At 37.0% G+C, this 17,414-nt stretch overlaps 1 protein-coding gene across 1 annotated transcript; it reads left to right on the top strand.

Moving 5' to 3' along the window:
• The first annotated feature begins 12,958 nt into the window (after nucleotides 1-12,958).
• Nucleotides 12,959-16,233, top strand: LOC113106773 (amphoterin-induced protein 1-like). Its single transcript, XM_026268800.1, has 2 exons — nucleotides 12,959-13,002; nucleotides 14,584-16,233. The coding sequence occupies exon 2, from the start codon at nucleotides 14,709-14,711 to the stop codon at nucleotides 16,197-16,199; it is 1,491 nt and encodes a 496-aa protein (XP_026124585.1). The 5' UTR covers nucleotides 12,959-13,002; nucleotides 14,584-14,708; the 3' UTR covers nucleotides 16,200-16,233.
• The last annotated feature ends 1,181 nt before the right edge of the window (nucleotides 16,234-17,414 follow it).

Genomic DNA, 17,414 nt, shown 5'->3' on the forward strand with positions numbered 1-17,414 from the left:
CTTTCTAACTGTTCTTGTGTTTTCTATGGTTGCATTGTCCTTGGTTGAGAGTTATGGGATCCCAAGTGAATTAACTGCGCACTGCAGCAGGGCATGACCCCATCCAGAATACTGCAAGGTGTTTCATCCTGTTAGTCTATTGGCTTCCTTTGACTAATGAGGTGTTGAGAACAACAGGCCCATTCTCAAGATGCCACTTGCGGCTGAAAATATCAGGGTGTGACCGCCACGGAGCACATTTGCCCTAAATATGTCCTGTATGTTTACAGCCTTGCAAAGTGCCAAATAGTTATCTAGAAACTCAACTCTGTGTACTACAAATATAACAACCCATAAAACAAGAAAATAAACTAGCAAAAATAAACAATACTTATTAGGGTTGCATGATCTTTATTATTATTATATATATATATATATATATATATATATATATATATATATATATACAGTCTTGTTCAAAATAATAGCAGTACAATGTGACTAACCAGAATAATCAAGGTTTTTCGTATATTTTTTTATTGCTACGTGGCAAACAAGTTACCAGTAGGTTCAATAGATTCTCAGAAAACAAATGAGACCCAGCATTCATGATATGCACGCTCTTAAGGCTGTGCAATTGGGCAATTAGTTGAATTAGTTGAAAGGGGTGTGTTCAAAAAAATAGCAGTGTGGCATTCAATCACTGAGGTCATCAATTTTGTGAAGAAACAGGTGTGAATCAGGTGGCCCCTATTTAAGGATGAAGCCAACACTTGTTGAACATGCATTTGAAAGCTGAGGAAAATGGGTCGTTCAAGACATTGTTCAGAAGAACAGCGTACTTTGATTAAAAAGTTGATTAGAGAGGGGAAACCTATAAAGAGGTGCAAAAAATGATAGGCTGTTCAGCTAAAATGATCTCCAATGCCTTAAAATGGAGAGCAAAACCAGAGAGACGTGGAAGAAAACGGAAGACAACCATCAAAATGGATAGAAGAATAACCAGAATGGCAAAGGCTCAGCCAATGATCACCTCCAGGATGATCAAAGACAGTCTGGAGTTACCTGTAAGTACTGTGACAGTTAGAAGACATCTGTGTGAAGCTAATCTATTTTCAAGAATCCCCCGCAAAGTCCCTCTGTTAAAAAAAAGGCATGTGCAGAAGAGGTTACAATTTGCCAAAGAACACATCAACTGGCCTAAAGAGAAATGGAGGAACATTTTGTGGACTGATGAGAGTAAAATTGTTCTTTTTGGGTCCAAGGGCCACAGGCAGTTTGTGAGACGACCCCCAAACTCTGAATTCAAGCCACAGTACACAGTGAAGACAGTGAAGCATGGAGGTGCAAGCATCATGATATGGGCATGTTTCTCCTACTATGGTGTTGGGCCTATTTATCGCATACCAGGGATCATGGATCAGTTTGCATATGTTAAAATACTTGAAGAGGTCATGTTGCCCTATGCTGAAGAGGACATGCCCTTGAAATGGTTGTTTCAACAAGACAATGACCCAAAACACACTAGTAAACGGGCAAAGTCTTGGTTCCAAACCAACAAAATTAATGTTATGGAGTGGCCAGCCCAATCTCCAGACCTTAATCCAATTGAGAACTTGTGGGGTGATATCAAAAATGCTGTTTCTGAAGCAAAACCAAGAAATGTGAATGAATTGTGGAATGTTGTTAAAGAATCATGGAGTGGAATAACAGCTGAGAGGTGCCACAAGTTGGTTGACTCCATGCCACACAGAAGTCAAGCAGTTTTAAAAAACTGTGGTCATACAACTAAATATTAGTTTAGTGATTCACAGGATTGCTAAATCCCAGAAAAAAAAATGTTTGTACAAAATAGTTTTGAGTTTGTACAGTCAAAGGTAGACACTGCTATTTTTTTGAACACACCCCTTTCAACTAATTGCCCAATTGCACAGCCTTAAGAGCGTGCATATCATGAATGCTGGGTCTTGTTTGTTTTCTGACAATCTACTGAACCTACTGGTAACTTGTTTGCCACGTAGAAATAAAAAATATACTAAAAACCTTGATTATTCTGGTTAGTCACATTGTACTGCTATTATTTTGAACAAGACTGTATATTAAAATGTCATTTATTCCTGTGAGAGCGAAGCTGGATTTTTAGTAGCCAGATCCAAATCATTCAGAAATCATTCTAATATGCTGATTCAGTGCTCAAGAAACATTTTTATCAATGTTAAAAACAGCTGTGTTGCTTAATATTTTGGGGGAAACCATAGTACATTTTCTCAGGATTTCTTGATTAAAGAACTTTTTATGATAAACGCTTTGTGAAATTACAAATGTCTAAAATCTAATGTCTAAAATAAAGCCTATTAAAGTGCAGTGGTCAACCATATCTAATGTTTGTCGGATGCCATAATTTATCATGGAAAAGATGCTAAATTGAATCAATAATTTCATATTATAACTGAATAAGTTATAAAGGTTGATATTCAACACCACATGAAAAATGAAGAAATTGAGATTACCGAGGAGGATTTTAGTAAGCGGGGGGGGGGGGGGGGGGGGGGGGTTATTATAACTTAGGTTATTATCATGCATTGAACTCATGGTTGAAGCATTTAATTGTTGATTTGACTGCAGGCTTGTTAAACTGAGTTTTCTACACAAAGACTCAATGCTATTGTCTTTGAGTTGTGAGGTTATGGAGAGATATTGTGTAGTAAACATTACCGTTTAATCTTGCAGGTAGATTTTTTGAATACAGTGGGAAAACAATGCCTCCCACACCTTACAACAGGTTTACCTCTTACATTGAATGTATTTTTAGGGTGGAATATTACAATTCAGTAGGTTATGTCAAGCTTCAAACAGCCTGCATGCATCTAGATTGTACAATTCCAAGTAAACATTTCCGTAGCATTTACAAAGAGAAGACGAATGATGTACATTATACAAAACTATCATTTAAATAAAAAATATATATAATAATTCAAAAATGTAAAATAGACCGCATTAAAAAATATATATATATATATATCATGTGAAGCATAACATGCTTCCCTGGATTCCAGAAGAATCAGAGAAAGCATTTCATAGTAAGAGTGTTGATCTCACGTTCATGAAGGCATGACAATGTAGCACACCTTTGACCCTTAGTCATTCATACTGCACAAATCCATACACACAGATTTAAACACACAGGAATGCACCCAAACACACACACACACAATTCTTAATCACAATCCTTAATCTCTTTCCTCTAAATAAGTCCATGTGTGATTGTGTGTGTGTGTGTGTGTGTGAGGAGAGAGACAGCTAGTCTAGAGCAGGATGGCAGTTCTCACTTTAGATAGATGTTGGCTGCTTATAATAAACTTTTTGCCAGCAAGCATGTTGGAGGACACCAGCTGTTTCCTCTCTGGACAAACTGCCAGTCACATCCAGTCTCTGAGTCTAACAGAGTTTGATTACATTATTTGGCCATGTATAATTTATCCATATCTTTAAAAAATATGATGTACAGATGAAGACAAAACAGAAGGCTATGCTGAAAAACTAGACAATCAGTCATGTACCCTGAACTTGCTCGAGACAAATGTACCTTTATCATGTCATTTGTCACTGTAAAGCTCCAGAAAGTATAAATTAGTCAATATGTTTCTCGCTTGTGCTATTCCAAGTCTTCTGAAGTCGCACAATTTATATGAAAACAGACCAAAATTTAAGCCGTTATTTACTAAAATTGTGCACTTAATGCATTCAAACACTGGGCACGAGAATAGTTCTCCACTGATGCAGTTGTATGGATTCATAACGCATTTATAGCAAGTACGTTTCATTTTTTGTTTTGACAGCTGTCTTAGCCTACCCTGCTCACCCAGTGAGTCTGTTTGTTTAATTAAAAAATTAATTAATGAATTATTTTCAAAATGAATATTTTAAACACTAAGACAATAAATAAATTGGCTTGGGTATACATAGGTCTATAATGTTCACGCAAGAGCTGCCTTCTGACTGACAACCGGAGAACAACAGATGCATATTCAGTTAATGCATTGCTGACCCTGGAGGCCCACAGTCCTAAAGAGTTTAGCTCCAGCTGAAATCAAACACCTGCCTAGCTTTCTAGTGATCTTGAAGACATTGATTATCTTGTTCAGGTGTGTTTGATTATGATTGGAGCGAAACTCCGCAGGACAGTGGTCCTCGAGGACTGAAGTTGACCAGCCTTGAGTTAATGTCAAGAGCTAATGTCAGGGTTCTCAGTCCTGCTTCTGGAGGGCCAATATCCTGCAACTTTCAGCTGCCCTAATTAAACACACCTGAACCAATTATCAGCAAGGTCTTCGGATCACTTGAAAGGTCCAGATTAAAGATTCAAAATACTAATGTGAATAAACTTGAAGAGTAGGCCTACTCTTTGTAAGCAAGTAAACCATGCAGGGGTTTAGCCTAAGATATGTGAAGTCAGTTATTTAATGAATATTAAAAAAGTATATTTAAGAGTATAATAAACCAATATGTGATTTTTAACAGTTAGTTCTTTAATTACATTTATGTGGTTACATTTCAACAATAAGGAAAGACATTATTAAATAAACATTATAAGAATTGTAAGATAAATCTTGTGGCTGTTTAGCACAGAATGTCAAAGATGAATGTGGGGGGAAAGGATGTCACTAAAGCCCTTAAATCTCACCACAAGGCTGTGTGGCTGAGCATAAGATTACTACAGCTGAATAAGAGCTTTACTTAACACTATGAAACAAATCAGTACAATATAACATAGTGGGACTGACAGGAAGAATCATGCTTTCTTCTCATGCTCTGTGAAGATAAACAGAGAAAACATATAGTTGCTTAAGCTGCTGTGCTGCTTTTACAGAAAATAACTTTCTTCGCTCTATTAACTACTGCAACTACTGCATAAATGAATTATCTTATAAAAAAATGTAGATCAAATAAAGTTTTAATGTTCCTTTTTCATGAGTATACACATACCTATGGAACTTTCCCCAGAGTGCAAAAGAAAGAGATGAGAAAATAAGATTTCACTTCTTATAAGTGTAAACCAATGCTGTTCATCTTAAGCATATGAAAAAAACTGACTGCTTCCTAAATCTGCAACTCCTTGCTGTAGGATTATGTGGAGGTATTGTAACTGAATAAAACATTACAGCACAGTCTTTGTTCTGATTACATAAGCTCATAGTTGCCAGGGCCTTCGGGGACACATTGTGTCCACCACACAGAACTCGCTCTGAAGGGACACTTGGGTTAAGATCCTTCCGCTTTTAGAACAATTTTACAGCTACAGTCATCTATTTGTCCTTTAAGAGAGCCCAACAGGGACTGTGCAGGTCAGCCTCTGTTTATAACCAAAGGAAATGTATCTTCAAATGCATCATTAAAATATTATATTATATTATATTATATTATATTATATTGTAGTTATTAAATAGCTGAAACATCAATAGGTTGTACAGAATTCAACTTAGATTGTCAAATTAAATACAGCATCTAAGGTCTATTGATGTAAAATTCCATTGTTGTGTTTTTCTCAACAGTGCCACATGTTAGTTAATGACACATACGTTCTGCATCTGCACAATAGGCTACATTAATCCTGTAATTAGTGGGATATTATCTTATAAATCCACAGGAATCTGAGCCATCAGTCAAAATACTTGGCAGTTTATTGTGCAATAATCAATAAGAGGTCGGCTTTGCCTCAGTCATCACACACTTGCAGCTGAATGTCATGCTGGGAAGTACAGAAATATAGGGGCCAGTTCTCTGTCATACATGCATATACACACACAGTATACACTCCCTTATTCAGAGTAACAATCCTACTCTTTCTCATCTGCATTAGTGGACACAGCCATTGCATAATCGAACTAGTCATTATGTGAGGGGGTGGAGTCAGGGATCACAGTAGGAAAAAATCATCTGGGCTGGTTCTTAAGGAAAATTGATGCTTAGTGGAAGACGACCAGCTGCTATTGTCAACAAGAGAAAGATTAGAGTGACGTAGACTGTTATAAACCGTAGACAGATACAGGGATATGAGGGCTATTAAGAGGCTAAAAATGATTGAATGAATTCTAGCTGAACCACCTAAATCCAGCATAATGCAACATCCTTTTTCTGTTCAGTTTTCCTTCCATGGCCTGCATCTGATTGGCTTGTACAGTCTGGTCAGTGTCATAAGTGAAAATGCTATGGGGTAAAATCACCTTTATGTTTTATTTCTATTGCCATAATAATGCAGACATGCAACAAATCATATGACACTATTCTTTACTGATTCTGTTGCCTCTGCCGTCACCATAAACTGTATGTGAAGGGTGAAGGATGGGATGTCCTGCACTTTGAGACACTCCCTTGCTGTTTCATGTTCCCTGAGCACATTTGCTGCAGTGACTTTCCGCCTATTTTTCATTATTCATGCTTGGTGATAAATAAATAAAGACACAGTCCAAGAAAAAAGCAGGCAGGAAACAGGACATTTGATCCTGCAATGAATTAAACCACCAGGACACAGTATCTGTTTGTACCTCTGTTAAATAAGACGCTTGTTGTTGGCCTCACAGAAGGGCACTTAAACCCTGGTGTGCCTGTGCATCTGCTTATTACAAAAGAGCTTTCACAGGTTTTGTGACAATTTTTTAGACATCTTTTTTGTTTGTCAGGATATTAATAGCAATAAAAAACATTGTAAATCTTTCAAAATGTTTTTATTCATTCATTAATTCATGCAAATGCCATAACAGGAATATTTTCATGAAAATATGGTGGTCAGCTTGTGCTCAAAGAGATGTAAATTTGATCCCTTTTTTGACAGGGTGGTATTTGGACAGATTTGGTCAAAGGTCCTTGGCTTGAAGAGATGGGCAATAATACATTTTAAATATATATATATATATATATATGTATATATATATATATATATATATATATATATATATATATATATATATTTATAATCTTTTCTGTGAATTGTATGCCTTGTAAAGAGAAAGCTGCCTATGGCCTCTGAGGATAAATGGGTTATTACATTACTCTTGATTGGATGCTGCTGTACTGGAGAGAAATGGTTTTGTGGCCTGAAATGGCTTTCAAATCTTCTCCCGAGAGCAAATGTATTTCCTTCCCAGTAAAATCTCACTATACCAGGCCAGAAGGCAATTCTGCTTTCATAATCACAGCATTTGAAACTATTAAATACTCCATGGCAACAGCTTTTGCTGACTGCAAATGTTGGAGATAGGTAATAACAGCTACAGTCGAAAGAAACATCATATTGTCTTTATGTAAACTACTATATCTCCGATTTTCAGGGAAAATATTTGTAAATAAATACTTAAAGAGTTGTCTGAGGTTTGGTGATTGTGATGTTGAAGTCACACAACTGTGGTGTAGTTTGTTTATAGCTTACATTTAGCGTTTTACCTCTGGCAACTGTATTGAACTGACAAAATTCATGAAGTTATGTTTGTGGAAATCATCACGCTGAACACAACCTGTAAAAGACGTAGATCACAGAACTTATTTTCTGCAATAATCCAAAAGCTATTTGGCCCCTTTGAAAGGAATGAGTGTGATGCTTATTTACAAAAATATAGCATCACTGCAAGTAAGCGTATTCAAGTAGCCTACTTATTTAATAAACAACGGTTTTTAATCATTACAGCTTTGTATTTCCAGTTTACAGACCTTAAAACTCTTAAAAGAGTTTTTTAAAAGGTCTTAAAACTCATGCAATCTGAATTGAATTAAAAAAAAATATATGATTTATCCCAAGCTACAACTCTCAGGTCGCCCAGTGCACTGTTGAACTATATGTTGGAGCTCTGCCCACAATTTTATGATCCAACATTACACTACTAGCATTTTTAAACAAAACAGTGTGTTCTGGATATAAATGGCCCCTTACTGGACCCAGAATTCGAACGCTACACTGTCTGCCAACTTGCAGCGCCATAACTTACCGTAAAAGCTAAAAACAACAGCTTTTGCTCAGAAATATGCTCTCCCTGCTGACCTAGAGAGCGTTAGCCTGAGACTCATTAAGGGAAATGTTTATTTTCACATATGCTTGCAGTGTAACTACTGACTGAACAAGAGATGAGTGGGAGAGTGAACTGAGTCTAGCAGTGTGCCTCTCTCAGTAAAAATCTTTTGGCAGTGTGTCTTTGAAGCAGCCTACTTAGACAGAGGGACAGTCTCTTACCAGTGATAACAGCTAGATCCAAAAAGCAGGTGGAAAACCTCTCCAGCTGCTTGAGCAAATCTTAGTTATTAGCTGAGAATGGGGGCGACTTCCTCTCTGTGCTGACTAATGAGCCCTCATAGTGCTGTTCATCCAGAAAACAAGAGTTATCATCAGCGTACCCTTTTGAATTAACCCTTGGAATATTATGATATAACTGCAGAAGTTGTAGCTGCATGTCTGTTTGGCAAATTTAATCGTGGGATTGATTATTAAGACACTTACCATTCCAAACATTGCACTTGAAGTTTGCCATTAATAAGCAGTGAATACTGAGGGAAATGAAGAGGAAGTGCTAGACTATCTGAGTGCACATACACATTAGCAGCTCCTTGGGTTTTTAAGTGCACTTTGATCCATCATGAAGTCACGGATTTAAGAGATCTCATGTAAGACAGGCCCTATGCGAAGACCTCTTAATGGAACTGGCAAAAGCCACGAGCATGAAAGGGTCTAAATCCATCAATCCACTAAAGAAAGACAAAATCCCTGCAGTTATACACTGAAGTAACAGATAATTCTAGATCATTTCGCTGCTTATTAACTGAGCTCTCCCCCTGAAAGCTGAAAACAAATACTGGGGACTGCCCCCATGAATAAACCACCTGCTCCTCTATTGTTACCCTCGTCAGTCTAATTATGTTATAAATAACCAGCATTTTCTGATGCACTTAGGAGTTTGTGTTATTCACTTTGCATTGACTGTTGTTGCTATGCCTTGACTCATTTAACAAAAACAGATATTTGCTCAAATAGAAATGTAATTTCTTTGTACTGTATCTTTTCCGTATTGGCATTATGCCAATAATTAATAAAACATGCTCAAAACAAGATAAATTTACTTGAGAAGGAAAACTGCTTAACAAAATAAGACTTTTTTCAGTGAATATTAGAATGTGCTACCATTTGAAAGTTTAGGAACAGTCAACAGTCAAGTTTCATATTTTTATTCAGCAAAGACACATGACTGATCAAAAATTGATGGTACAGACATTTGTAATATGACAAAGGACTTTTATTTCAGGTAATTAAAAAATGCGGAACTTTTTATACATCAAATAGTCACCCAAAAAATTGGTCATGGTTTCCACAAATATATTTAGCAACTGTTTTCAACACTTATAACAATAAGAAATGTTTCGAACCAAATCAGCATATTAGAATGATTTCTGAAGGATCATGTGACTGAAGACTGCTGAGAATTCAGCGGTGTAATCACAGGAATAAATTACATCTCAAATATGTGAAAATTAAAAAAAAGAAAAGTTATTTTAAATTTTAATAATATTTAACAATCTAATTATTTAATATAATAAAATATATGTAGCTTTCTAGACTTATTTTCTTATGCCACATTTTGGTTTTAGCATTTTTTAAGTATACTTAAAACAAGAAAAAAGTGCAAATAGAGTGAGAACTCTTGATACAATTACAAAAGAAACAATACAATTTAAAAAAAAATAAAACAAGACAAAAAAAACTGATTCAACAACAGTGTGGAATTATCATTGATCTCTTTTACTGACCATTTTAAACTCAAGCTTTGCTGTGTTTATGCCACAACTGATCAAATGCACCTGCTAGAGACCAAAGAATGTGTTTACCATCTGCATATGTCAGCCAGGTGGAGCACAGCCATTGACTGGGGCTCTGTTTACCATTGTGGAGACAACACAGGGATCCATTTGTCTGTTTAGCATTGTAAGCTATAGAGGGATGAATAATTGTTGGAGAGCAAGAACAGAAGGGGAAAGACATTCTCTCTTAGTTCAGTACATTTAAATGTTAATTTATAATCAAGCGGTGAACATCCTATATTGTGACTTGCCATGTCAATAGCAGTTTTTTTTTTCTCATATATTTTCAGCTTCTTTCTCACTATATCTGTTGTCTTCCTCCCTGGTAAACCCCGGCTATAAGCAGACATCCCAACAACAATCAGAGAGTGGGCAACCCAACCGCCACGGCTCATGTAAAACCACAACAGTTGCCAAGCAACACAGTTCCCTCCACAGCAGGAGCAGGAGTCCAATAGAACATTAATGATTCTGAGCACAGACGCACTGGACTGCTAGTGTCCTCCAGATATTTTACTATGGTTAATTATGCAAGAAAGTGACTGCAAAAACACACAGGATTTTGCAGTTCATCCGGGCTAATGAAGAGGCTAATGGAGGCTCAACTTTATTTCCAATCTGGAGCCTGTGGATGGCTGTGAATGGATCCTTGTGGATCTTTACAGTGTCACCTTTAAATTTACAGCAAGTTTAATTACTCGAATGACTCCTATCTGTCCATGTATGGATTGTGTTTGACATCCTAATTTATCTTATTGGTTGTTCACATTTCCACAGTGATAATAATTTGAGATGTATTCTGCTGGCAGTTTTCCCTTGCACTCGACCCTGGTCTTTAGGTAAAAGCTAACAGACTCAATCATTGTATGTATTTTGGTCTGTTGTGGTCTTCTTGATTACATAAAACATGTTTATATATATATAATATTATATTATATTATTTATATTATTTATTTTATTTTTTCATTTTATTTATCTTGTTACTAAAACGAAAAATTCATATTAACTTAAAAAAATATATAATATAGATATATATAATGTAAAAAATAATGTATAATGTTATATTCTGATAGCTGTACCTGATGCATGTATAATTTGGCCTACACTCTTAAAAAAAAAAGTTTCCGAAAGGGGGTTTTCATAATACATAGTGCAAAATAAGGACCATTTTTGGTTCCCTAAAGAACCTTTCAGTGAACAGGTCTGCAAAAAATAAAAAAATAAAACAATTTTGTTCATTTTATTACTCTAAAGAACCTTTTGTTGAATAGAAAGCTTCCATGGATGTTAAATGTTCCTGATAGAACCATCCTTTACTTTTACAATTTGAGTTAATTTAACTTCTCTTTTCATATTCAACATAGACTGTAAAATCCTTTAATGAGAAGCATAATCTAAGTATTAATAAATCTTTGTGCATTTGGAATGGTTTAGATATTGGGAGAATGATTTATTAAGGATAATATGGATTCATCCTTTAGTTCTGCAACATCTCCAGCCAACATCTCTTGTGATCACCTTTGTTCTCTGGCTCTAAGATTTATGGAACAGTTCAAAAACTCTGGCTGGAGAGAGAATCTGAGAGAAGAAAGAATGACAGAGCCTGATGCCATTTTGCAGGTCTTCAATGTGAATGGTTATTGCAAGAACATGAATTTAGCCAACACTCTCATCCAAATGGACACAGTAACCTTCCAAATCATCCCGAGTCATGCTATTAATATAGACATAAAATAATGCAGAACATGTCAGCAGAGAAGACAATCTCAGTATCCGTAGAGCTAAAATATCAGTGTCAGATATCAGTAAGAGCTAAAATGTGTCTAGCAAATTAGTCACTGAGGCAGTATTCTGGGAAGTTGCAGAATTATTTTTTTTACTGGCATTTTTAGGTAGCATGTTGCTGCATTCAGATGTTGTTTTAAGGGATATTTGTATATGAGACAAAAGTAGAAAGGCAATTAATTAAAGACTGGACTAATGTAATTACATATGCAAGAGTGCAATTACAAACCTGCAGGAGCGTCAGCGTCAGCCTGACACCGACTCTCCTGGGTTTTCATGGAAAATAATTACACTTACTCTCTTACTTTAAGAGAATATTACTTTTCTTTGTTGCTAGTGTCAAATCTTTATATAATATTTAAAGCTCTGTATTGTATATTTCTCTGTGCAATTTTTCATAAATAACTCTTAACATTAAGGTTACATTTGATAACATTTGATGAACTAACAATGAAAATTACATGAACCATTTATCATTCTTAGTTAATGGTAATTTAAACATTTACCAATACATTTTCCAAATAAAAAGTTGTATTTGTTATTATTATTTAATGGACCTGAGCTAACATGAACAAACAATGAATAGTTGTAGCTATTTAACGTTAACAAAAACTAAAAACAACCATTGCCCATTGTTGGTTATTGCTAGTCAGTACATTAATAGTGATGGAACCTTGTTTTAAAGAGTAACTATCATGGATTCAAATGATAAAACTGTATATTTTAAAGTATTTTTAAATCAAACAAAAGCATAAAATATGTGTAGATTCTTTGATTATCCTTCCCTTTCCCCTGCAGTTGCCTCATGCCTGTCAGAAAATCAATTTTAAGATGTTTACTTTGTGTTTTGGAATATGATATGTGGCTTAGCTGGTATAAGCTGGTCATAATCATGTTCTAAGATCCACCAGTAAGCTAACATAGATAGATAGATAGATAGATAGATAGATAGATAGATAGATAGATCGATAGAAAATTTACTGTTTGTAACATTATATAGGCTCTTATTGAACAGATAAAAATGACCAGAAATAATAAGTTCCTTTAATAAATGTGTAATTAGGTGCTCAATCAGTTGAAAATAATGTTACCATTAAAAAAAATGATCAAAAACGAAAGTACTTCTCGGAAGCTTCGCCTATGCGGACACAGACTCAAATGCTCCTGTAGGAGCCGTTATTGTGTGTGTGTGTGTGTGTGTGTGTGTGTGTGTGTGCAGGTCTGCTCATGCGCCCATGAAGAGATGCTGCTGCTGCTGCTGATGATGTTCAGAGGTGTATGCGCTGCGGCGGGCTTATTTACACCCGTTCAGTCACACTGCATCAAAGAAAAGCTCTAGCGCTCCTTGGGAAATGGACTTTCTAAAGGAATTAATGTGTCTCTGCGGTGATACTTCTCAAGGTTAGTACTGAGAAATGGCGTTGAATCTATTTCTTTACGTAATGCTACATTCTTGCCTGTGTAAAGCTCTATCGGTTCGTCTGCCATCGTTTGTCGCTCTGCACTCGAGCTGAAACCTCTTAATTCCAGTCTCTCCGAAGACTTACACATCTACACCTCTTCCTCGTCGTTCATGTTTTGTCATTTCTTTAAATTGGAAAGACGTGTCATACTGATGTGAAATTGATAAAAAGAGACAATGTTTTACTTCATAATTAGCTTACATTTTTAGGCACAACAGTATGCAGGTAATATATTTATAAGGTTTTTTTTGAGAGTGAGTCATTTTTATCCCATTAAAATCACGGGTTACTGCATGGATACTGTAAATGGTGCAATGCTACACCATGTTGAGTCCGTAGAGGCCATAACACTTAGATCTTAACACTTACAGTGAGTTTTGCCCCGAGCGTTTATCAAATTAGCTTGTATACATGCATACACATAAATAAAAAAATAATCAATAAAACGCATATTGTTGTTGTACATTTAGATACTGCCATGTGGGCCACGTACTCTTATCTGAATGGAATGGTCAGAGCTTGTTTGTAAACCTTATGCGCATGCAATGTTGTGCGCGTTGAGCGCGCGCTTGTCCTGACAATACTGTTTTCACATTCATTCATGTTACCTTAACTCGTTCATCCCCGAGTTATGTTCCAAATGAAACAAAACAATATCATGCATTATTTCTACTTAGAAATATTGTTAGAAAATCGTGTCGTTTATGGTCATTAGTCGGCGCAAGCTTTGACGTTACCATGTAACAGACTAGTTTGATGACCTTATGACTAGATGATAGCTGGTTTGTTTTCTGATCCAAAACGCTCTGCAAGCTACAACATATCCTAAAACAGTTTTTAACCAACCATAAACTTGGCCATAGAGTCCAAAATGAATGATGTTTTTAATTACACTAGAGAGTTTTAAAGGACAAAAGTTACATTTTATTTTATCAAGATGATAAAATAAAATTGTATAAGATTAACTAATAAATATAATTTATATAGCTAAGTATGTACATCTACAGGGACGGTCATTTGGATCGTCCTCTCAAACTTGCACTTTTTCAGTGACCAGCTCAGGGGTTTTGTTTTTTCTTCACAGTGCCACACCACCTACAACTTTGGCAACTGTCAGACAGACATAAAAGTTCAATATCAATACATGAGCAATGTAGTGCAATAGACGTCTATTATTTTTCACAGGCGAATGGCTATGAAAACAAAATATCCATATAATAACTTTTATCAGGCATGGTCTGCAGATAATCTGACTCAACTTAATTATAAATAGAATAGAATTATTGTTATTATTTTCTTATTATTAATTCACAGGCCACAGTTTCAAAACAACTATATTTTGTCAAAAAGCAGCAATGAATTAAGGATTTACTTTATAATGATAAATGATTTGATTACTACATGACCGAAAAAGAAAGAAATGGACAGTGGGGTCTAAACAGGTTAACAAATTGAGACAGTTTGTTTATTGAAACAGTACATAAAACATAAATCCCTTTTGTTTCTTTTTGTCTTGTAGCTCTAAATTTGCATCATCAGTCCCACAAGTTGTTCCTTCAAACAGTGTGGAAAGGATTTACGCAGCCACATTACTGAAGAGGATTCTATGACTTGCTACATCCACAATTTAACTGCGTGTCAGAGATGCCCCCTTCCATAATGTGGTGCATTAGGTGGGCTGTCTACTTGTCCTTTATTCTCGCACTGATCCCCAGGTCCAGAGGATCGACGCTGAATTGTCACAAAATGTGCATATGCGCCAGCAACATCGTCAGCTGCTCCAAGATGAACTTGACGATGGTTCCGTCCGAGCTGCCCAAATACACATCTGTGCTTGACATTAGCTTTAACGAGATAACCGGACTACGCGCACAGTGGACCAGGCACAAACTTCCCAACCTTCACAACCTCTTGCTCAGCCACAATGGTTTGTCGTTCATCTCTTCTGACGCGTTCATTTTCGTACAGGAATTGCGCTACTTGGATCTGTCATCGAATAAACTGCGACAGCTAGACGAGTTCATTTTCGAGCCGCTGACACATCTGGAGGTTCTGCTGCTCTACAACAACCAGATCTCGCAGATCGACCGCACAGCCTTCTCAGGCCTCAACAGCCTGCAGAAGCTGTACCTGAGCCAGAACCAGGTGTCCCGCTTCCCCCTGGAGCTCGTCAAGGACAAGAGCCGTCTGGACAAGCTGAGCCTGTTGGACTTGTCTTCCAATCGGATCAAAGTTCTCCCCATACAAGACCTCCAGCCGCTGCCGGCCTGGATCAAGAACGGGCTGTATTTCCACAACAACACCCTCATCTGCGACTGTGAGCTGTACAGTTTGATGGCTCATTGGTATATCCGACGGCTCAATTCAGCTGTGGACTTCAAGGACGAACACACCTGTGTGCACCCCAGCCCAGATAAACGGGTGCTGCGTTTATACGATCTCAACACTCATATGAACTGCAGTACATTTAAAGAAACCGACCAAGAGGCTTATTTGGAGCAGACGCTCACCCTCAGCTGTGATACCAAACAGCGAAATATGACCAAGACCTGGATGCTGCCTGGAAACATAATCGTTCCTTCTGACAGGAACCAGAGCGATACAAGTAATGCCAAGTTTGTGAGTAATGGCACCCTTGAGATAAAATCGATACTACCTGAGGACTCAGGTGTGTACACTTGCTTCGCTGTGAGTGAGTACTTCAACGAAACGCTCTATGTGGTGGTCAGAGTCCACAACTACACCATCAACGGCAACAGCGAGACGCTCAACACTGCGTACACCACTCTGGTGGGCTGCTTGGCCAGCGTGGTCCTGGTACTCATCTATCTGTACCTGACACCCTGTCGCTGCTTCTGCTGTCCAGACCAGGGCAAAAAGAACCAGCATGAAGACAGCATCCACTCCTCCATGCTCAGTGCCACCCCGACGCACGAGGATATGGCAACCAAAGCAGAGCTCAACAGGCACGTGGCCTTCATAGACTCCAAGGACCTGCAGGGACAGAACGGAAAGGTGAATCCTAACGGAGACGAAGAAGTGGATGAGGAGGCCATGCAGGGAAAAGGAAAGCGGAAGAAATCGGTGGCAGACTCTATTAGTTCGGTCTTTTCTGATACTCCCATTGTAGTCTGAGGGAGGATGTGTCCTTTTGGCTAGAGACAGTTCTTTGTTGTGGCTTTCCTGGACTAAGAGACTAACGTACACAGTTTGCCATCCTCAGTGTTTGGCTGTTTCTGCAAAACCTTTCCAGCATTTAATCTGTAGCACTTAAGTATATACTGTGAAAAGGTCTTGCCATATTAGTGGAATCTAAACTTGGAGTGTTTAGATGTTCCTGTGAGTTTAAGCCCACTAAGTGAGACTAGAGGTAGTATAACGGATAAACAACAAATGCAATTTGCAATTTCTCAATAATCAAGCTAGAAAGCTATAGGTTGAGAGACGTTAGAACATTAATGCATCCACTATATAATCACATCATAAGCATGAGCTTTGCAGACTGCTAAGAAGAATATAGAATGAAGCTCTTGTAGCTAATTATATTTACCACAATTTATGCTAATCTTACCACTTTATGTAAAGCCATATGCATTTGAGAGGACATTCACAAGAAAACGATGGAAAAGTATTTGTTTCTGTGGAACATTAGAAGAAACACTTTGTATATGAAACATTCTCCACCTATATCTGGTAAGGGGAAGAAAAAAAAAATTCTGGTTAAACTCGATCGGCTGTTTGAATCTAGACTTTTTCAGTCCAATTTTATAAGCAATTTTAGAAGTTTAAATGCTGGATGCCAATATAAAACTATCATCTATATGAAACTATATTTAAATACAGCCATTTTTGAACCCATTAACCATCACATAAAAAATGCAGAACCTGTGCATTTTCAGCCGCTCGAGCTCATCTGTCATGACAACCAGGGAGTGACATATAACCGAAATGCTAATGCAATCTTTTAATAGAATGACGTGTCCCATCTGCTTGCATTCTCATCTTTAAAGCAATGATGATTTGAGCCTGGATTCAACAGCCAAAACAGTTTCGAACACTCAGACCTCTTCTCACTTTGCGTTCATTTGCACTTGGTGCTGACTCATCCATTGTCAGAATGGATGTCATATTTAAAGCCCCTGAAGCGCATATGTAATAAAATGCCAAAGGCTGAGGGAATTTTTAATTATTATTATTATTATTATTATTTTTAGTTAAAACCATTATAGCTTTCTGAATGAATTAGAAAATCAAGTTTGAAGTTTGAAATCTGGTCGAAACGCAGTGATTAGCCGAATCTCCCTCATGTTCTGAGATTCTAAATTATTACTACAGGCGTACAGCAGTGAT

Source organism: Carassius auratus, chromosome 8 (assembly GCF_003368295.1).
Source record: "Carassius auratus strain Wakin chromosome 8, ASM336829v1, whole genome shotgun sequence".
In the NCBI taxonomy this organism is placed as follows: domain Eukaryota; kingdom Metazoa; phylum Chordata; class Actinopteri; order Cypriniformes; family Cyprinidae; genus Carassius; species Carassius auratus.